Source organism: Gossypium arboreum, chromosome 6 (assembly GCF_025698485.1).
Source record: "Gossypium arboreum isolate Shixiya-1 chromosome 6, ASM2569848v2, whole genome shotgun sequence".
Classification (NCBI taxonomy): Eukaryota; Viridiplantae; Streptophyta; class Magnoliopsida; order Malvales; family Malvaceae; genus Gossypium; species Gossypium arboreum.
Window position 1 is genome coordinate 135,195,853 of NC_069075.1, and position 22,294 is coordinate 135,218,146.

At 37.3% G+C, this 22,294-nt stretch overlaps 2 protein-coding genes and 1 long non-coding RNA gene across 3 annotated transcripts; 1 reads left to right on the forward strand and 2 right to left on the reverse strand.

Annotated features, from left to right (window-relative positions):
* Window positions 1-664: 664 nt before the first annotated feature.
* LOC128293840 (serine/threonine-protein phosphatase 7 long form homolog) lies at window positions 665-2,045 on the reverse strand. Its single transcript, XM_053029391.1, has 3 exons — window positions 1,989-2,045; window positions 1,202-1,807; window positions 665-715 (listed from the first exon to the last, which is right to left on the reverse strand). Exons 1-3 carry the CDS (start codon window positions 2,043-2,045, stop codon window positions 665-667), a joined length of 714 nt encoding a protein of 237 aa, XP_052885351.1.
* Window positions 2,046-5,319: 3,274 nt separating this feature from the next.
* Window positions 5,320-6,183, reverse strand: LOC128293746 (uncharacterized). Its single transcript, XR_008283930.1, has 2 exons — window positions 5,902-6,183; window positions 5,320-5,610 (listed from the first exon to the last, which is right to left on the reverse strand). It is a non-coding gene; the product is annotated as an uncharacterized LOC128293746 (long non-coding RNA).
* A 9,790-nt stretch (window positions 6,184-15,973) lies between these two features.
* LOC108484929 (uncharacterized) lies at window positions 15,974-17,281 on the forward strand. The gene has a single exon (XM_017788810.1). It carries the CDS (start codon window positions 15,974-15,976, stop codon window positions 17,279-17,281), a length of 1,308 nt encoding a protein of 435 aa, XP_017644299.1.
* Window positions 17,282-22,294: the final 5,013 nt, after the last annotated feature.

Consider the following 22,294-nt stretch of genomic DNA (forward strand, 5'->3'; position numbering starts at 1 on the left):
GACGACCAACATCCTCTTCAGTTGCAGGTGAGGGTGTCCGATACATAGAAGAAAAATCATATGGCTCGAATGGCATTGATGAACTTGAGCCGGGAGGAGTGCCATGCTGCGGTGGATGCAACCCAATAGGAGTGGAGTACTGCAGCGGATAGGGGCCAAGGGTAGTGCTATAATGAGGTGGATATGGGCCGGGAGAAGTGCTATGCTGCGGTGGGTTCGACCCAAATATATCAAACCCGTAATGGTATCTAGCCCCTGACGAGCCCGGGAAATAGTCATTGCCCGGTAAATCCAGATGATAAGAAGTATCAGCCGAATGTAAATGCAATGACGAGCCCGGTAAATAGTCATTACTCTGGAAATTCGGATGATAAGAAGTATTAGCCAAATATGAATACGATTGCTCAGATTCGGCCTTCGGCTCTGGGTCAAGCTCGGGATCTGGCTGTGGATCGGGCTCTATATCGGCCACTGGCTCGTATGCCCCAGATCGCTGCACGAGCGGGGGGATTATAGTCGACTGCCCACCAAGTAAATATGGCTTCCCTATACTCGAGTATTGTATGTACTCTAACGATGGTCGCAAATCGGAACAAATATCCATCCGAGGTCTTCGAGCCATCTGATTCTCCCACACCGCAACAAAGATTCGATGAGTAACCCCTTAATGCTGTCCATGTTTCCCTCTCTTGTTGATGCCGTGAACCTCCCCCACCTGCATTGGCGGATCCGGGATATACTGAATGCAACCAAACTGTCATAGTACTCGATCCCCGTGGTACTACTCGACTATATTGAAACTGGTAATTGGTGCGTTAATACACCAAAATTGAGAATCAACGTAGGCAGACGAGGGTATAATAGCCGCAATTTCTGGTCTACGATATGGTATCCATATAAACTGCATGATTAATACCATGGTTAAAATTTAACACCGTTCGAGTAAGATATACAAAGTAATTACATGTCATGAATATTTGAATAGCTTACCCCTTCCTCGGCATGTTGTTTAATCATTAAACGATATATCAAGACAGTGTACGACCTCCCGATACTCGGATAAATACTCCATCTACGAAAATAATTTTCAAGTAAATATAGTATCGTTAGAATAGTATCATTATAAAGAAATTGTCAATTGCTAACAAGTTAAATTTTATCACCTGTTAACTAGCAAGAATACGTATGGTTGGTGACTAACCGATGCCAAGAATGGCATCCGATAAAGAGCCCATGATTGCAACAATACAAGGCATCCACCCATGTCTACGGTATCAGGCTTTGTCGTCAGACAAAGCTCACGATACAACATAGCGAGAACTGCGGAACCCCAACTATACGAGCGAACGTTACGCAAATCAGCTAACAGAGGTAAATACTGGATATGAACCTTGTTGTTGTTGGAATTGGGCATCAATACACCCCCTATGATATGCATAATGTACGCTCTAGCTGCGCACACCAATTCTTCTTCAGTGGCATTAACTGATAAATGCTGAAAAATGGCTTTTAGCCATGTAAATTTCAACTCCGAAAAAGTAGGATCAGCATCGCCGGGTGAGGCTCCTAGTAGGCTATAACAAAGTGCAGCCGGCTCAACTATTGCACTTACGCCCGTGACGGCATCCCCGTTGATTGGGAGCTCAAAGTGCAATGCAACATCCTCCAGAGTGACAGTGCATTCCCCACACGGCAAATGAAAAGTGTGGGTCTCTGGTCGCCAACGCTCGACCAATGCGGATATTAAATCATACCGTAAATCAAACGTCCGGGTCAATGCTGCTGACCGGAATTCAGCTAGCTCCAACTACGGCATCAGTCGTGCATCTGGTGGATATCGTAAACCATTCACCCGGCCCCTTAATACGCGGTACTAGTCCTGACAATGTTAAATTACAGAAAATAGTTATAATAATATAATTTATTTCCTTAAATTACGTAGATATTTTTTTAATGGAACCCGTGATTAACAAATAACAATATTTTACCGTCTTATTAACAGTGTCACATATGTGAGGAACATCCTTATTGATCAATGAATCCATTGCGATGCCTGCAATTTCAAAATAAATTTCGATTATTAATTTTAATATTTGATGGATTTTAAATATTTATTAATATATAAATTAAATTGAAATATTAAATAAGAAATAAAACAATATGTTATTTGGAAAATAACTATTATTGTAATGACATACATGTTTTATTAGGTATAAGTATTTAAATTTTTGTTTTTGTAATGTGAAACATGTGTAAATATATATATAATCATATTAGTGAATCTGCTAATACATACTTTACCCGGTAAAGTATTCATTATTAAAATTAAATTGAAATATTAAATAAGAAATAAAACAATATGTTATTTGGAAAATAACATTATTGTAATGACATACATGTTTTATTAGGTATAAGTATTTAAATTTTTGTTTTCGTAATGTGAAACATGTGTAAATATATATATATAATCATATTAGTGAATCTACTAATACATACTTTACCCGGTAAAGTATTCATTATTAAAATTAAATTGAAATATTAAATAAGAAATAAAACAATATGTTATTTGGAAAATAGCTATTATTGTAATGACATACATGTTTTAATAGGTATAAGTATTTAAAATTTTGTTTTTGTAATGTGAAACATGTGTAAATATATATATAATCATATTAGTGAATGCTAATACATACTTTACCCGGGTAAAGTATTCATTATTAAAATTAAATTGAAATATTAAATAAGAAATAAAACAATATGTTATTTGGAAAATAATTATTATGTTTTATTAGGTATAAGTATTTAAATCCCATAAAATATGACTTTTTGACCAATCTTGTCTCCCTTGGCCGGCCACCTCAATAAAAAGGGTCTAATTGCCATTTAGAAGCCCCCAAGAGTAAATACTCAAAATTTGAGGGATTAAAGTGTAAATATGAAAAAGTTGAAGGGCTAATAGTGCAAATATTTTAAGAGTGGAATGATCTAGAAACCAAGGAAAATTGATGAATTAGGACCAAATTGAATAGGTGTATTTCTAAAATATTATGATTTTATTTTTAAAATATACTATTTTTATATTTTATTTTTATCTTATTTTAGTACATAAATGTATAACTTTAGTGTTTTTTTATATAAACCTAATTTTGTCCCTTTATTATTTGTATTTCTAAAATATTCGGATTTTATTTTTAAAATATACTATTTTCGTATTTTATTTTTATCTTATTTTAGTACATAAATGTATAACTTTAGTGTTTTTTATATAACCCTAATTTTGTCCCTTTATTATTTGTATTTTTAAAATATTCGGATTTTATTTTTAAAATATATTATTTTCGTATTTTATTTTTATCTTATATTTTAGTACATAAATGTATAACTTTAGTGTTTTTTATATAACCCTAATTTTGTCCCTTTATTATTTGTATTTTTAAAATATTCGGATTTTATTTTTAAAATATACTATTTTCGTATTTTATTTTTATCTTATATTTTAGTACATAAATGTATAACTTTAGTGTTTTTATATAACCCTAATTTTGTCCCTTTATTATTTGTATTTCTAAAATATTTGGATTTTATTTTTAAAATATATTATTTTCGTATTTTATTTTTATCTTATTTTAGTACATAAATATATAACTTTAGTGTTTTTATATAACTCTAATTTTGTCCCTTTATTATTTGTATTTCTAAAATATTCAATTTTATTTTTAAAATATACTATTTTCGTATTTTATTTTTATCTTATTTTAGTACATAAATGTATTACTTTAGTGTTTTTTATATAACCCTAATTTTGTCCCTTTATTATTTGTATTTCTAAAATATTTGGATTTTATTTTTAAAATATACTATTTTCGTATTTTATTTTTTATCTTATTTTAGTACATAAATGTATTACTTTAGTTTTTTAAATAACCCTAATTTTGTCCATTTGTTTATATTTTTAAAATTTTTGGATTTTATTTTTAAAATATACTATTTTCGTATTTTATTCTTATATTATTTTATACTATTTTTCATATTTTATTGTATTTTTTCATATTCTATTTTTTCATTAAGATATTTTTTCAATTTTCTTTTTATACTATTTCGTAAAATAGTATAAAAACCATATCATATAAAAATAAAATAAAAAATCAGAATATAACATGCCAAAGAAATTTTATAAAAATATATCTAAAACATACTTAACAAAAGGTTACATAAAATAATAATAATAAAACGATCTTTACACATAACATACATAAGTTTTTTGACTTCAATAAAAATTAAAAATAAATTAGAAATGAATGAATAAAAATATAAAATAAATACAAACATACCTTAATATATATCTTTTAATCAAATAACAACACCTTGCAAAAACTAAAATTAAAAATTAAATCTAAATTAAATTAAATTAAAATCAACAATAAATACTAGCTTAAAAAACCCTTTAAAACCTTCTTTTTCCTTTCTTCCCTCTTCTTCTCCTTCTCTTTTTCTTTTTCTTTTTCTTTTTTCTTCCCTTATTTCACGTCTGTCTGGTTGCTCATTCTTCTTCTTCTTCTCTTCTTTTCTTCTTTCTTTTCTCTCCTTTCTTCTCCCCAAATGAGCTAGGGGACCATAATATATGGTCCCAAAGTGGAACAAGCCAAAACCCCCCAAACCCCCTCGTGACCGAGTGGTCACATCCGCCAATGCCAGTGCTGCCACCTGCACTGGCACCCAGTGCACGCCTGTGTGCACACCACCAATGTGTTTCAGCTTTTTTTTTTCAACTTTGTACTATTTTTTTTACTTGTTTTATACTTTTTTTTACTTGTTTTTTTAACAGATTGTGTCAGTGGCAGGGTGGTCTTGCCTCTGCCATAGGTAGCACCACCCTGCCTATACCATTCCCGTATATAATTTTAATGTTAAATTATTTTAGTTTTTTTTTAATACTATGTAGGTAAAAAAATCCCACATTTTCACTTGGGTCTGGGCATGCATCTGTTAAGTGACTAGGACTAGCATAAATATAACTAACTTTGGCTTGTGGCGTATTACATGACACAAAATGTTGAACAAAGTGAGTAATGCTTTTGATCTTTATCTTTTATGATCTTTATCTTTTATGATCTTTATCTTTTAGGAAATAACTATGTAGCTCATGTAATCTCCGTGAAGAATTTGAGTTGAGTTTAAATTACTGATAATGATAATTTTGATACAATACTTAGAATTATCTACCATGTTCGAATTTACGTCTTTTTACGTTAATTGTTGCCAATGCAACCACAATGGAGATAAGATCTTATGCAGCTTGAGGGGTTCTATAATATCATATTTTTGAAACTTTTTTTTCTATATTCGTATAATGATTCTGTAAGGCCCAAATTTTACCCGGGCCCGATATAAAAAAACCCAAGTAACCAAATATAAGAGTCCAATAGCCCAAATACAATACCCAAACCCAATTTATAAACCCTAATAGCCCAAGCCCACTATGTTAAAAAAAATTTTCAGCAGCCACCAAAGTTTTCAGCCGCATGCCTTCAGCCACCAGCCTTCTTACGCGTGCCACCACCGCTCGGGGCGCCAATCACCGGCCTTCCACGCGTCTGACACTCCCATGACCTGCAAACATTTGGAAAAGAGGAAAAATGGCAGCAAGAAGCACAAGCAGTAGCAGAGAATAAGACAACAATATTTTAATATGGGAATCGGCTATAAAGCCGAAATGAAACTGATTGTAACGAGGGGACACGCACATTTGAATCAAAGAACAGAACAAAATTTAAAGGTTGATCTCTGATTTATTTTTTTTTCTTTGTTTTGATTTCGTTCTTTCATCTCTTTAAATTTCTTTTTATTTATACTACAAATCTAAAAAACAAAAAGGGTATAAAATCAAAGAAGGGGACTTACCCGAATCGAAGTGACCGTTGTCGGAGATCGCTCCTCCGTCGTCGGATTCGACCCGAAGAGGTCGTAGGGGGTTCCTTCTTTGGATCTTCTTTGGTCGAGGAAGTTTTCGCTATTGAGTTCGCCTTAAACAGGGGCTTGAAAGCCCGGTTTACACCCCAACCACCGCCTGTGGTGGCGCTGCGGTGAAGGCGACGATGAAGGTTCTAAGAACCCTAGCCGAAATGAGCAGAGAGAGGGAGAGAGGGTAAAGACCCTCTGTTTTCTTTTTTCTTTTTTAAAATAGAAGCTGAAATGAAAAAGAAAAAAGAATGGCTTAAATGGCCACAGAAACGGCAGCATTTTTTTTAAGGTTAAAATGGGATATTTTCGTTCACGGTCCCTCATCTTTTCCTGCGCCATTTGATTTAGTCCTTTTTGCATTTTCTTTTTTTTTTAAATTTCGCCCACTTATTTCATTTCATTTCCGTTTTAATCCTCGGCCTAAGTGGTTGAAATGCAGCGCATTTGAGACTTGGGATAATGTCCCATTTCGTCCTCATAACTTTGAATGCATTTTGATGTAGTCCATGACACTTATCTGTTATTATAATTTGTACCTTTTCTTTCATTTTGATTTTAATTTAATCATTTCCTCTTTATTTGAAACTGTTTCATTATATTTTATTATATGCCCCATTTGCAATTTATTTAGATATTATTTTATTTAGTTTCAAACTTTATACGGTATTTGTATATTCGTCCTTTTTATTTAAAAAATGTTTTATATTTATTTATTTTAAGTTTTTTTACATATTAATTATTTTAATGCATACATATATTACATATTTTGTCTTCATTTTTTATTAGACTATTTGTTCTTTTTATGTTCCATTATTGTGCATATTCATTCTTAAATCTTTCACATGATGTTTTAAACCTTTTATTGATCTGTTTTGGGTCTTTTATACTATTTTGCCTTACATTAAGATCCTTATTCATATTAGTTATTATAGATTGCTACGTTTTACTCCAAAGTAGCATTTTATTTTAAATCGTTTCATGTACTATTTATTTAAAATTATTTCATTATCTTAAACCTTTTATTTATTTTTTAGTATTCTATGTATTATTTATTATAAGTTTTGTATTACCCATTTTTAAACTTTATGTACTCATGTCTATATTAATTGTTATAAAATTTATGTATATATTTTTTTGAAAATTGTCTTATGCATTATTGATTTTAAAAATTCACTTCTTTCTATTATTTATTTTAAGCTTATTTGCTATCATTTTCAAATGGTTCATACGTTTTATTTATTTTGATTGGTTCCATACTTTTAAATTGTTATATATGTCCTTATTGTTCTTCCTTAGCTAATTCTAGCATGTAAAATAATGTATGTTGAATCATTATCATCATTGTATGTACCACAATACGCCGCTTATATTTTCACATTATCGTCAGATATTTACGTGGTGTTAGTCATGTGTTATCGCCTATATTTATTATTATATTGTATTTCATATCATTGCTTTACAAATTAGACCCCAATACATTTACCTAATAAATCGTTTTATTTTAACCTAAATAAATAACACTTGTTGTTTAAATATTGCATTCGCTACTATTCAAAAACAAAATTTTCCAAATAAGACAATGTTATGCATTTTGAGATATCGAGGAATTGTGCCCTAACTTATGGGGTTTCGATTTTCTTGTTATTTCTAAATAGCTAAATATGCTTTTTGTGTAACGCCCCAATTTTCGGGAATTCTGTGAATGTTGACAAAATTTCATGCTTTGATTTTGTCATTTGTGAGTGAAATTATGAAATAGGACCTATGTGAAAATGTTTGAAAATGCTATAGGCTAAATTGAAGTGGCCAAATAAATAGGAGTGCAAAATAGGAGGATTTGCATGATAAACCTCCCATTTTACATGAAGTGGCCAACCATCATGTTGTTGTAGACAAAATGTACACTTGATATCCATAATTTATGGTACAAATTGATACAAATTGATAATAGGTTAGGTAAATGTTCCATGATAATGGGTTAGGTAAATGTTTCATGATAATAGGTTAGGTAAATGTTCCATGATAATGGGTTAGGTAAATGTTTCATGATAATGGGTTAGGTAAATGTTTCATGATAAGAATATCATGTCTTTTGTATTAAAGAATTAAATGGATGAAATATGAAGTTTTATTAAAAGAAAAAGGGGTGAAAAGAACAAAGTTTTGTCCATCTTTGTTCATCATAGCTGAAAGTTAGAGAAGAGAAAGGAGAGGAGAAAGCTCTTGAGTGTTTGGTCATTAGGAGGAGGAAAATTGACGATAAGTTCTTGGTACCTTGCTTCTATTTTGAGGTTCATGAGTTCTTCTTGATTCTACCTTAACTCTTAAAGTATATTTTGATTTTTAGTTGTGTTGTGAGCATTTGGTCATGAATTAAAATGAAGGAAATGGTTGTTGTTTCATGTTCTTTTGATGAAAAATGGAAGATAGGTGAAGTTGAGCCAAACAAATGAACATGCATGTGCCTTAGATGCTAAAGGGAAAAATCGGCTAACATGTTGTGCTTTAAAATGATGAAATAGAGATTATGCTTAAGTAAAAATCATAGATATGTGATGATTGATTGGTGATATACATGTTTAAATAACATGCATGCGGATAGGTGTATGAAAGAGTGATTTGGTAATAAATCTGCTTGGGACAGCAGCAGTAACGTGACTTTGGAAAATCACCATAAATTGTGGAAGATGAATTAGAAGCTTAATAAATTATGTAATTAAAGATTAATGAGTCTAGTTTCAAATGGAATAAACGAGAACATATTTTGAATTCTGTACAATGAGAAATTTGATTCGTAATGAAGTGTGGTCAGATTAGTCAAACAGTGAAACATGGGAAACTTTGAGAAAAATCTGGTATTGATTGGCTAAACCAAAAATTCTGAAAATTTTATGAATAGAAGATATATGAGTCTATTTTCAAGGAAAATTAACGGAACTTGATTTGGAGTTTCGTAGCTCCAGTTATTAATAATTTAGTGACTGTTGCTCAGGAAGATAGCTTGCAGTAAAATTATGATTATGTGGTAAACATTGACAAAAATTTGTTAATGTGTTGCTTATTGATTTCTTATAAGCTTACTATGATCTGTAGGTGTGGTTGGCGAATATTTTAAGGGGTTAATCGTAGTTTGTATTTGAATAGTTAGATTAACGTGTTAGTAATCCAATTGTAGGCGGTTCGTGTGTGGATCTCACAAGATATCGTCGCAAATGTGTGTAACTAACACCTCTTTCTTAGTCCGGATCGGCAAAAGTCGAAAAGTCAAATGCCGAAAACCGTATTTTGTAGATTTGCGAGTGTGCGAATGCTCGTGAGATAAATCGATTAATGTTTTTGGTAAGCTGCAAAATTTGACTGTAAAGTGCACGATTTACGTGCCCTCGATATTTTTGGGCTTAATGGGCCAAAATTGGAATGATGGGCCAACGGGCCCAATTCGGTAAAAACCCTCGGTACGTGATTCGTTAGTACGTGAAAAGTAGGAATATGCATGAAAAACCCTAAAATAGATAAATTACTGAAATACATTTAAAAGTGGAAAATTTACGCTTTACCCTAGGAGATAAATTACAGAAATACCCCAGGTTAAATTGACCTAAATACATGTTTGATCGTTGTTATTTCTTGCATGCCATGTTGTTATTATCGATGCATGGGACTAGGATATTGACGGAGGAAGTACTGAAAGTGGCTTGTCCACGTCTTGGAGGCTTTGCCTCAATTTATTGATAATCGAAAGCAAAGAATGCCGAATCTGTGGAGTGTTAAATTTGGGTGGGTTGAGCTATCCCACATGGAGTGTATGGCTGGTATGGGTGGAGTGTAGTGGTTGGTGGGTTGAGTAGTCTCCTAAATGGGCTTGCATATGTTTACCGATGTTGCATGTATTTTGAAATGGGCCTATGGGCCATATCATTATCTGAATAAGGGCTAAGGCCCGTTTTATTGTAATCTGAAAAGGGCTCGCCCAAGACCATCATTACTGAATGGGCTTAGGCCCAATGGGCTTGAGCTGACTTGGACTTTGAATGGGTTTTCCTTACACACTGAGTTTCCCCAAACTCACCCCTTTTATTTTCATCCACGCAGGAAATCCCCAACCATAGTGGGCTTGGAGTTGTGAGGAATTTGAGTGGCCACCGCTCTAAAAGTTTGATTTTCTTTTGGTGAACTGGACATCCTTTTATTTACGTTTGAAGTTTTGGGCTTTTAAATGTAATAAGGCCGCTTAATTATTTTGATGGTTTTAATATGTATTACTAAGATAGGTAATACTTATATTTAACTGTTGAAACTGGATAGCTTTAGCGCGTTTTCAAAAACAACAGTTGATTTCAAAATAACACGACAACAAGCAAAGCTTCCGCAATGAAAGTATTTTTCCAAAATTAATCACTTTTCCTAAAAATGACTTAATCAAATCGGTTTTCCTAGAAATATCCATGACGTTAAGGTGTGGCAATGGCGGTATGCATGTCTAGGATTGGATCCGAAGGGAGCTTGGTACTTAATCAGTCCGATGGACTCACCACCTCTTTTCCGGTTTCCTACCTGGTACACAGCTTCCATTCACTTTAACCCTTAATGAATTAATCTTTTGAACATCAAGTACGATTTTCTGGACTTAGAATGGAATTTTTTTTTTTACGTTTTTGATGTGGCATGCCGGATCCGGCCATAACTTCTGGGCCGGGTTTGGGGTGCTACATTTTGAGTTTTAAAACACACGAAACACTCATTTAAATTAAAAGACGACCTTGTGCTCGGGAATTCATGGTACTGTGTCCTAACTTACGGGATGTGATACTCCTATATCTCGAGATAAGGAAATCTTTAAACAAATTGTTTTGAGTTAATTCAAGAATTTTAAAATCGATATTAATAGAAAAGGATCATATTTTAACTTTGTTCCTGATTTTTAATTTTCGACATTAAGACACTAACTAATCAATTTGGTACCAATTTTTGGGCGTGTCGGGGGTGCTAATCCTTCCTCGCACGTAACTGACTCCCGAACTTGTTCTCTTGAATTTCATAGACCAAAATGCCGTTTTAGTTTTGTTAAAACAAAGGTGATCTGATCACACCAAATAAAGATCGGTGGCGACTCCCGTTTTAATTTTCATTTTTAAATAAAGTTGATCCCCGTTTTCAAAAAATGGTTTCGACAGCTTGGCGACTCCACTGGGGAGTTCGAGAGTCGAGACTTAAATTGATTATTTATTGTCTTTTGTCAAAAATTGAAAATCGATTTTAAATTTACTGCATTACTTGTTGTCTGTTACTTTCATGGCTTTCTTCATAATATGCTACTTTGAGTGGTTTAATTCTTTGATGTATCTCTGCATATCGCATCGCATTATCGGTCAATTTCACCCTCTTAAGTGGAAGTGAGAAACTACTCCTTCGTGAGGTCTTCACCTCCGTATAGGATAATGGATCGCTTTCGGGATACATCCGTACCTGCATCTTCGTGAGGTTTTCATCTCCGTATAGCCGTAGGGAAATGTATTCCCCTGAATCGAACTCGGTTCTTATGAGCCTATAATGGGCGAGGATCGAGGAATCTGCTGGTTCAGGTACCTTTACTTTAGAACCGAACTACATGTAATGAGCCCTAAGAGCCTACCCTAGGTAGAACCACACCGAACCCTAGTGGTTACCCTATCAGGCATTTATTTACTCCTTATTTGTTTTGAATTCTATTCTTTGTATATAATACTAACTTGTTGTGTTTTGATTGTTTTCGTATGGCATCTCATCATAGAAGGGTGTTGATTTACGTTCGGTTACTAAATAGAAGAGTTTAGCATGGAAAAAGGATTTCTTGATAGAGTGGAGGATAATGCGGCCGTCCGAGTGTGGTCCGAGAGAACGCAACAAGAGAAAGGAGATAGTTTGATCGAGGGATATGAATCGGAGTTGTGGGATTTCACTCGCATAGTTTGATCGAGGGATATGAATCGGAGTTGTAGGATTTCACTCGCATCAGTGTGACTCAAAATGACCTACAAGAGTTAAGGGATATATGAAATAGTTGGAATGGCGAAGTCAAGTAACTCTTTTACCGTAACTACGGTGATTTACCCTATTTGCTCGATGTAAAGGTGGACAAGTACTTGTTCCGGGCTCTCGCGCAGTTTTGGAACCCTGCTTACAGTTGCTTCACCTTCGGAGGAGTTGATTTAGTACCTACTATGGAGGAATACATGGCGTTACTTAATTGCCCGAAGATTCAGGCTGATAGGGCCTATTCAAAACCTGTTAACATCCCTCCCTTTTTGAAGAAGTTGATAAATGTAACGGGGATGAGCGAGCAATGGGTTGCAGCCCGCATCAAGTAAAAAGGGGATAGTAAGTGTATTCCTTTGAAGAATTTGAGGGACTTGATACTTGCGCACCCGGATTCGAAGAAAAGGGTTGATGTTTTTGCCTTAAGCCTCTACGGTTTGATCATCTTTCCTAAGGCGCTAGGACACATAGATGAAGCGGTCTCAGATCTATTCGATCGGCTTGATAAAGGTACTACACCTGTCCCGGCAATAGTAGCAGAAACTTTCAGATCCTTGAATGCATGCCAGAGAGCCGGCGAGGGAAGATTTATTGGTTGTGCTCAGCTTCTTTTGGCTTGGTTCCACAGCCATTTCTAGAAGGTGGAGAAGGTCTCTTATCGGGTTTTCTCCAAGGATTATTCCCCATTAAGGGAATTCGTGGCCACACCAAGGCGGGACGGCATCTTAGAAGATAAATGGATAACTATTCTCCAGAATTTGCGGGCCAAAGACGTTGAATGGAGAGCTCCGTGGTTGATTCCTGACGAGATCTTATATAGGTGCGGTGATTTTGACTGGGTCCCTCTGGCCAGAATATGGGGAGCCGTTGGATACGCTCCACTGATGGTGTTAAGGCAATATCGATCAAGGCAATTTATACCGGTGACACAGGGTTTGGCACAATGTGAGTTCTCCTATAAAGACAATAATTATAAGAAGAGGGTTCGCGAGATATCAGATGCATGAAACCAAGCTCGAAGAATGAAAGGATTTACCACAGGCCCGATGACCACCTCCGGGTATGAATGGTGGTGGGGTAGGAGAGTCAACGACAACATCCCTAGGCCGAATCAAGGGAACACTCAACCGATAGAGGAGCATTTACGGGTTATCCCATCCGAGTTAGAGATCATTAAACAAGACATTGAGAAAAGGAACTCAGAGTTGGGGAAGAAGATAGAGCAACTAGAAGAAGAGAAAATGAAATTGGGATTAGACGTCGATATCCACAAGCTAGAGGCTGAGAAGTTAAGGAAAGGAAAGAACAAGGCCGAGGAAGGTTTGGATAGTTTGAAAACTAATTATAAGAAGCTGCGTATGTCAATAAGAACTGCCGGTTTAGGTAAAACGTCGGAGCAATGGCGTCAAGAGATCAAAGAGGAAAAGACTAGAGCCGACCATTAGGAGAAAAGGTTTCAAGATGCCCGAATACGAGAGGACACTCTGAAAAAGAGTTTGTTAGAAAGCCAAAACGAAAATGAGAAGTTACGTGCTCGGGTGGTTGAATTGGAAAGATCACTTTATCAACATCGTAGCTGTAATTCGGTAATTGAGCTGAAGGCTAGTCTGAGCAGGATCGAAGAGTTGAAAGGGAAAGTAGAAGAACTCGAGACTGCACTACGAGATAGTAAAATTCGAGTGGAACTTCTTGAGGCAAACAACGACCATTGCAGGGAACAGCTTCACTACTCTCAGAACCAGATTAGAGATAGAGACTATGTCATGGGCGAAGCTGTGGCTCAGGTTCGAGAGGTAGCCGATCACTTGCAAACCTTGGCAGTCCAAGCTGATGTATTAAGCTTAAAGTACGAGTCAGAATTAGATCGAGGCCAAAACCTAGCTTGTCTCCTTAGAAAAATTAAGGCTTTGGGCATTAGGGCAAAGTCGTATATGTAATCATTCGTTTTATGTAAAGAAAATTTTCTTCTAGTAAAGTTCTTCTAATGAAATTGAATTGGAATCAACGCCTCTTTTTGCATTCATTCATTTGCATTACATTTCATCATGTGCATTAAATTTCGCAAAAAGACCCTGATTAAACAAAATTATTTCAGTTAATCTGGAAACCAACGAGAATCAACCAACCGAACACAGCTACTATACCCGTCGTAAAACCAAAGCAATGGATCAGAGATTAGAAAGAATAGAACAAATGCAAAGGGAAATGCAAGAGCAATTACAAGCACAGATGCAAGAGCAATTGGCTAAGATACAACAAGATATGAAGGAAAATATGGAAGAATCCCAAAATAATCTGATAGGCCAGTTGGCACAGTTGCTGGCTAGAGAACGCGAGAAAGGGAAGAGCACCATGGGGAACGATAATGAAGACCCTATCCTCCAGGCTTTGCTCCGGTAAAAACCCAACCACAACCGGAGGTGCATCCACGAACGGTATCCATCACTATTAGGCCCCAACAATACCAGGCCAATGCCTCGACACCAATAAACATTCCTATAGGATCAGGCTCTAATCTTGGGGATAATCCAGCTAATCCATTTGTCCCGGACCTTGATGACATGACAGAAATGGAGAAAGGAAAAGTAGACGTGGCAAAACAACTCGATGATCGGTGCAAATGGCTTGAGGAAAAATTCAAAGTAATGGAGGCTGCTGAATACCGTAGCGGGATCGACGCTAAGGACTTAAGCTTGGTCCTAGATCTGATGCTCCCACCAAAATTTAAAACCTCGGAGTTCGAAAAGTATAATGGGACGAGTTGCCCTGAAGCTCATATTACGATGTTCTGTCGAAGGATGACAGGGTATGTTAACAATGATCAGCTGTTGATCCACTGTTTCAGGATACCGATCGGATCTCTGACCAAGTGGTATAACCATTTCGGTAGTGCCCAAATTGGTTCGTGGAAGGACTTGGCTCAAGCTTTCATGAAACAATACGGTCACGTGACGGACATAGCACCTGATAGAATTACCCTACAAAACATGGAAAAGAAGCCGAGTGAGAGCTTCAGACAGTATGCATAATGGTGGAGGGAAATAGCGATGCAAGTCCAACCACCCCTCTTGGAGAAGGAAATGACCATGCTATTTATGAACACTCTAAAGGCCCCATTCATTAACCACATGTTAGAAAGTGCTACTAAAAGCGTCTCGGACATAGTAATGTCTAGGGAGATGATAGAAAACGCGGTAAGATGTGGGAAGATTGAAGCAGGGGAAAATACCAAGAGAACGGCTCTAAGAAGGAAAGAAAACGAGGTAAACAATGCGAGCGCATATCATAAGGGTTATTCCAAGCGGTCACAAGAAACCGGTGAGGCGGTGACTACTAGCCATCGTGGCTCATGAGTCAAGATTCGAACCCAAGGCCTAACACGGAAAGAGTCCAGTTCACACCAATCCCAATGACGTATAGGGACCTTTACCAAAATCTGTTCGATGCGCATGTGGTGTCTCCCTTTTACCTAAAACCCATGCAACCTCCATTCCCAAAGTGGTATGATGCAAACGCGCAATGCGAATACCATGCAGGAATTGCGGGGCATACAATTAAGAACTACACGACCTTCAAAAAATTAGTCGAAAGTTTCATAAAGATGGGCATTGTGAAGTTCGATGATCCCACAAAACCTAATGTGGCGGGAAATCCGTTACCCAGTCATTCAGACAATGGGGTAAACGCGATAAGCGAAAGAGGAGGAATGAGAACTAAGATGGACGTATCGGAGGTAAAGACCCTGTTGAGATGGGTTTGGAAGAAAATGGTGGAAGAAGGTTTACTTACACAAGGTTTAAAGGAGAAGCCTGAAGGAGGGAAGTACTATTGTGAATTCCACAACGAGGAAGGGCATGAGATCCAAAAGTGCAATGAATTCAGAGCTCTGGTACAAAGATTGATAGAAAATAAAAAGATCGAATTCTTTGAGTACACCGAGGGCCCGAAGGGAGAAGATGTGTGCACGTTAGAGCAAGGACCAACCAACAATGTCTGAATGGTCAATCACCAGGTCGTAATTATATCCCGACCAAGATTCAATGAAGTCAGAGTACCAATTGCGCCAAAGGTCATAATTCAAAAGCCCGTTGCTTTCCTTTATAAGGATAGCAAAAGGGTTCCTTGGAATTACGACTACAACGTAATGATCCCGGGAGGGGAGAATCTAGTTGGCACTTTGGAGAAAGGTCAAGACGAGGGTTTCTATACACGCAGCGGAAGGCGTTATACTCCGAACACAAAGGTAGAATCAGCTAAAGGAAAATCCATGGTCGTTGAACAAGAAAAGGAAAAGACGACCAGACCTGAATCACCCGTCAATGAACCTGTAACTGAAAAAGAGGCTAAAGAATTCTTAAAATTCTTAAAACACAGTGAGTACAGTTTTGTGGAGCAATTGCACAAACAGCCAGCTCGCATATCCGTGCTAGCCTTGCTTTTGAGTTCAGAAACTCACCGAAGTGTATTGATGAAGGTTTTAAATGAAACATATGTTGTGGATGACATCTCTGTCAACAAACTCGATCGTCTGGTCAATAACATCAGCGCGGATAATTTTATTTTCTTTAATGATGATGAAATACCACCGGGAGGCTTGGGATCTATAAAGGCCTTACACATTACCACTCGCTGCAAAGGATACACATTGATGGGGGTATTGATTGATAATGAATCAGCATTGAATGTTATACCCTTGTCCACGTTAAATAGGTTGCCAGTGGATAACTCTCACATGAAGACATGTCAAAACGTCGTGAGAGCATTCGACGGTATGGAAAGAAAAGTGATGGGAAGGATCGAGATACCTCTCTTAATTGGACCAAATACATACGAGGTGGACTTCTTGATAATGAAAATCAAGCCATCATACAATTGTATGTTGGGGAGACCATGGATTCACTCGGCGGGGGCAGTGCCATCATCCCTACACCAAAAGTTAAAGTTGGTAACTGAGGGTAGATTGGTAACGATAAATACGGAGGAAGATATTATTGCATCTGTCACCAATGACACACCGTACGTGGGTGCGGACGATGAGGCGATAGAATGTTCCTTTCGATCGCTAGAATTCGTCAATGCTACATTTATTGTCGAAGGAAACAAGATTCTAATGCCCAAAATATCCAAAGCTACGAGGATGGGCCTGCGACTGACGGTTGGCAAAGGAGCCCTGCCGAGAAGAGGACTTGGAAGGTGCCTCCAAGGAAGGTGCGAGATACTAATGCTAAAAGAAAAACGAGACCGCTTTGGCTTAGGATTCAAGCCAGACGCGAAGCAAAAGAAGAAGGAGCTGGAAAAAAGGTAAGAGATGAGAAGAGCACGTCTGCGCGGTGAGGAGGTCAAATGGGAACCAATGACCTTCCCTCATTTATCCCGAACGTTTGTGTTCGGAGGAACTATCCATCCAAAATAAGAGATGACAATGCAGAAAGTGGCAGAAGAGATGTTAGGAAGTTGGAGCATTAACGCCATATCTGAAGAAAAAGCTGAAGAAGGGGATTTATCTAGAATTTGCCCTTACATTCCTGGAAGTGTTTTGAACAATTGGACCGTGGAGGAGATCCTTGTAACTTTTAGAATTAATTCAGAGTAATGTTCAAAACAAGCTTATTGCTCTATACCTAGAGGCAATAAGAACCCTTTTATGAAATAGGCATATGTCCAAATATCGCCATTTCAATAAAAATGCATTTTTACGTATCATATTGAGCAAATATTCTTTTATTTTTTCTACTTTATTCATAATCATACCACACAAATCAAATATTTTTAGATTCTTTTGTTCTTTGGATTTCTTTCTTCATCCATAACAGGTCTCTAGATATCAATGATATGAGCAACGTTGCCAATGACCTAGAGATTTCTTTCGAGCAAGATTTGTGTATGGAGGACACTGAGAATTTTGAAGATGACCGAAATTGCAGCCTATCTCCTGATTTGTTAAGGATGGTAGATCAAGAGGAGAAACAAATCCTACCTCATAAGGAGTCAGTTGAAATTGTTAGCTTAGGAGAAGGAAAAGAGGTGAAAATTGAAGCTAGTATTGCTGCAGAAACAAAGCAAGACCTCATCGAGTTACTCCGGGAATTCAAGGATGTCTTCGCATGGTTATATCAAGACATGCTCGGATTAAATACTGATATCGTGGTACATCGACTCCCCATAAAGGAAGAATGCAAGCCAGTACAATAGAAACTCTGAAGGATGAGACCCGATATTTTGTTAAAGATAAAGGAAGAGGTCAAAAAGTAATTCGACGCTGGTTTCTTACAAGTAGTCAAGTACTCAGAATGGGTAGCCAACATAGTCCCAGTTCCTAAGAAAGATGGGAAGGTATGAATGTGCGTGGACTATCGGGACTTGAATAAAGCCAGCCCCAAAGACAATTTTCCATTGCCTCACATTGATACACTAGTGGACAACACGGTAGGTTACTCACTTTTCTCCTTCATGGATGGCTTCTCGGGATATAACCAGATAAAAATGTATCCTGAAGACATGGAAAAGACAATATTTGTAACCATGTGGGGAACGTTTTGTTATAAAGTGATGCCATTCGGATTAAAGAATGCAGGAGCAACATATCAGAGAGCCATGGTAACTTTGTTCCACGACATGATGCACAAGGAGATCGAAGTTTACGTTGACGACATGATTGCAAAATCCAAAACCGAGAAGGAGCATGTGCAAGTCCTGGGGAAACTATTCTTAAGATTAAAAAAGTTCCAACTAAAGCTCAATCCCGCAAAGTGCACATTCGGGGCTAGGTCAGGAAAATTGTTGGGATTTGTAGTCAGTGAGAGGGGAATTGAGATTGACCCAGATAAAGTCAAGGCAATACAAGAATTACCCCCGCCACGCACTCAAAAAGAAGTTCGAGGTTTCCTAGGAAGATTAAATTACATCGCCCGTTTTATCTCACAACTAACGGAGAAATGTAACCTTATATTTCGTCTCCTTAAGTAGCACAATCCAGTTGTTTGGGATGAGGAGTGCGAGAAAACTTTCGATAAAGTCAAACATTATTTGTCCAGTGCCCCAGTACTGATGCCACCTTGCCCGGATAAACCACTGATACTGTACTTGACAGTGTTTGAAAACTTCATGGGATGTGTGTTGGGCCAACATGACGAGTCAGGAAGAAAAGAGAAAGCGATATACTATCTCAGCAAGAAATTTACCGAATGTGAGACAAGATATTCGTCGATCGAGAAGTTGTGTTGTGCTTTAATTTGGACAACCCGAAAACTGAGACAATACATGTTGTACCACACAACTTGGCTTATCTAGAAACTAGATCCTTTAAAGTATGTGATGGAGTCAAATGCTTTGAACGGAAGAATAGCTCGTTGGCAAATTTTGCTTTCTGAGTTTGACATAGTCTACGTGAACTAAAAGGCTGTAAAGGGGAGTGCAATAGCAGATTTTCTGGCCAGTAGAGCTTTAGAAGATTATGAACCATTGAGCTTTGACTTCCCGAATGAAGACCTAATGTACGTTGCGACCATGGAAGAAGACTCTCAAGAAGGTCACCTGTGGACACTGAATTTTGACGGAGCTTCAAATGCTGTGGGTAACGAAATCGGGGCAGTCTTGGTATCCCCAAACGGAGATCATTATCTTTCACCAGTAAACTGGATTTTGATTGCACAAACAATATGGCCGAATACGAAGCATGTTTCATGGGAATTCGTGCAGCTATAGAACCTAAGATTAAAGTGCTAGAGGTATATGGGGATTCTGCATTAGTGATCTATCAGCTTAAAAGGGAATGGGAGACAAGAGACTCTAAGCTGATCAATTATCGAAGGCTGGTTCTTGAGTTAATCGAGGAGTTTGACGATATCACTTTCTGCTACCTTCCACGAGACGAAAACCAGATGGCTGATGCTTTGGCAACCTTAGCTTCTATGATCAAAGTGAATAAACAAGAGGATATGAAACCTATCCAAATGAGTATTTATGAGGCTCCGGCTCATTGCTGCAACATTGAAGAAGAAGAAGAGAAAGATGATCATCCTTGGTACCAGGATATTTTACGATATGTGAAGAGTCGTGAATACCCAGACCAAGCGACTCAGAATGATAAAAGGACACTAAGAAGGCTGGCTAGTGACTATTTCTTAGATGGAGAGATTCTATACAAAAGAAGAAAGGATCAGGTACTCTTAAGATGTGTAGACGCTGTCGAGGTTAAGCAAATTCTGGAAGAGGTTCATGAGGGTGTCTGCGGAACACACGCTAATGGTTTCACCATGGCCAGACAGATTATGAGATTCGGATATTATTGGTCCACCATGGAAGGAGATTGCATCAACTATGCCAAGAAGTGCCATAAATGCCAAATTTTTGGAGATAAAATGCATGTACCTCCTTCACCTCTTCATGTCATGACTTCTCCATGGCCTTTCTCCCTGTGGGGCATGGATGTCATTGGGCCGATCTCACCAAAGGCATCTAATGGACACCGATTCATCTTTGTGGTCATAGATTACTTCACCAAATGGGTAGAGGCTACTTCTTACGCCAACGTCACAAAGTTAGCAGTTAGTAAGTTCTTAAAGAAAGAGATTATATGTCGATATGGGATGCCTGAAAGAATCATATCCGACAATGCATTGAACTTGAACAACAGCACGATAGCGGAAGTTTGTAGCCGTTTCAAGCTCAAACATCATAACTCGTCACCTATCGCCCAAAGATGAATGGTGTAGTCGAAGCAGCCAATAAGAACATCAAGAAGATCATAGGAAAAATGACTGAGACCTATAAAGATTGGCACGAGAAATTACCATTTGCCCTATACGCCTACCGGACGTCAGTCAGAACCTCTATCCGGACAACACATTTTTCTTTAGTTTATGGAATGGAAGCGGTTCTGCCTATTGAGATCGAGATTCCTCTCTACGCGTACTTTCAGAACTAAAATTAAATGAAGCAGAATGGATCCAGTCTCGATACGACCAGTTGAACTTGATTGAAGAAAATAGGCTAAAGGCTATCCGTCATGGTCAAATGTATCAAAAGAGAATGATGCGGGCTTATAATAAGAAGGTTTGCCCTAGAGAATTCCATGAAGGAGACCTCGTATTGAAAAATATCCTCCCCATACAAAAGGACTTCAAAGGGAAATGGATGCCAAATTGGGAAGGACCTTATGTGGTAAAGAAGGCTTTCTCTGGAGGGGCTCTGATTTTGACCGAGATGGATGGTAAGAGCCTGCCTAATCCCGTTAATTCGGATTCGGTCAAGAGGTATTTTACCTAAAAAAAAAAGGGAAAGGCCAAGGTGAAAACCCGTGAAAGGGCGCTTTGAGACCAAAGGGGTTTGAATTGAAAACCCAGGAATGGTCAATTCAAATTTTGATCGAACATGGGGCATGCGGTAGTTTTGCCTTCTCTGAATTAACAGGAGGGAGGGATGCTACATATCGGGGCATCAACAAAGTACTCTTGGTCTTCCAAACACATACCAAGTTCAAAAAGTCCTCGAGAAGTTTGTGCAACGAAGCTCATACTGTGATATCTGGGGCACCTATTCTTATCTTATTCATTTTGTTTAGCAGAATGTGCCACTTTGATTAATTCATAGGTTCTCGTTTTGTATCTTAACAAATGTACTATCTTAATTACCTTGTTCATCTTGAGCTTCGCTCTCAATAAAATTCCATCTTACCTATTGCAATAATCTTTTTCAAGCGTCTCTCAATAAATTGATGATTAATGGACTAATAATATTCAAAAAGAGTTCTGCATATTACTCTGAAATTCTTCTAAATGATACAAGGATCTGAAATGGGACTAATTAGTTTGAATTACCCTACATTCAAAGGTTGGAAACGTTGGTGAAATAACAGCCCAAATTGTGATTATTTGTCGGGTTTTCTGCCAGAGATACCAGTCGAAGAAAAGGCAGAGTAATACGTCATTGATAAAATCTCGGTGAACGACGAGTAATATCAGATCAAGCATTAAAAAATAATGACATTTTCATTCATATATCATTCATAACACGTCTAGTTAGGAGCATTTGATTCATTTCGATCATAGCATCCTAATTATTTGGCATAAGCATGGTTACCTGGAACTGATTCTATAGATAATACCCCTAGAGGATGGTGTAGCAACATCGGCGAATTCGCAGATCTTGACCCCCTAAGCAGTAGGGAAATAGATCGAAGATGATGGGCTTTAAACCCCTAAGCAGTAGGGTAACAAGCCAAATTTACAAGCCTTAACCCCCTAAGCAGTAGGGTAACAGGCTGAAGATTTACAGATCTTAACCCCCTAAGCAGTAGGGAAACAGATCGAAGACGAAG

Coding starts and splice junctions, on each gene's coding strand:
- LOC108484929 (XM_017788810.1), top strand. CDS start 15,974: ATGGTCAATCACCAGGTCGTAATTATATCCCGACCAAGATTCAATGAA.
- LOC128293840 (XM_053029391.1), bottom strand. CDS start 2,045: ATGGATTCATTGATCAATAAGGATGTTCCTCACATATGTGACACTGTT. Junction 1,808..1,988: donor GTGACACTGTTAATAAGACG/GTAAAATATTGT, acceptor CTGATGCCGTAG/TTGGAGCTAGCTGAATTCCG. Junction 716..1,201: donor GGATGCCATTCTTGGCATCG/GTTAGTCACCAA, acceptor CCGCCAATGCAG/GTGGGGGAGGTTCACGGCAT.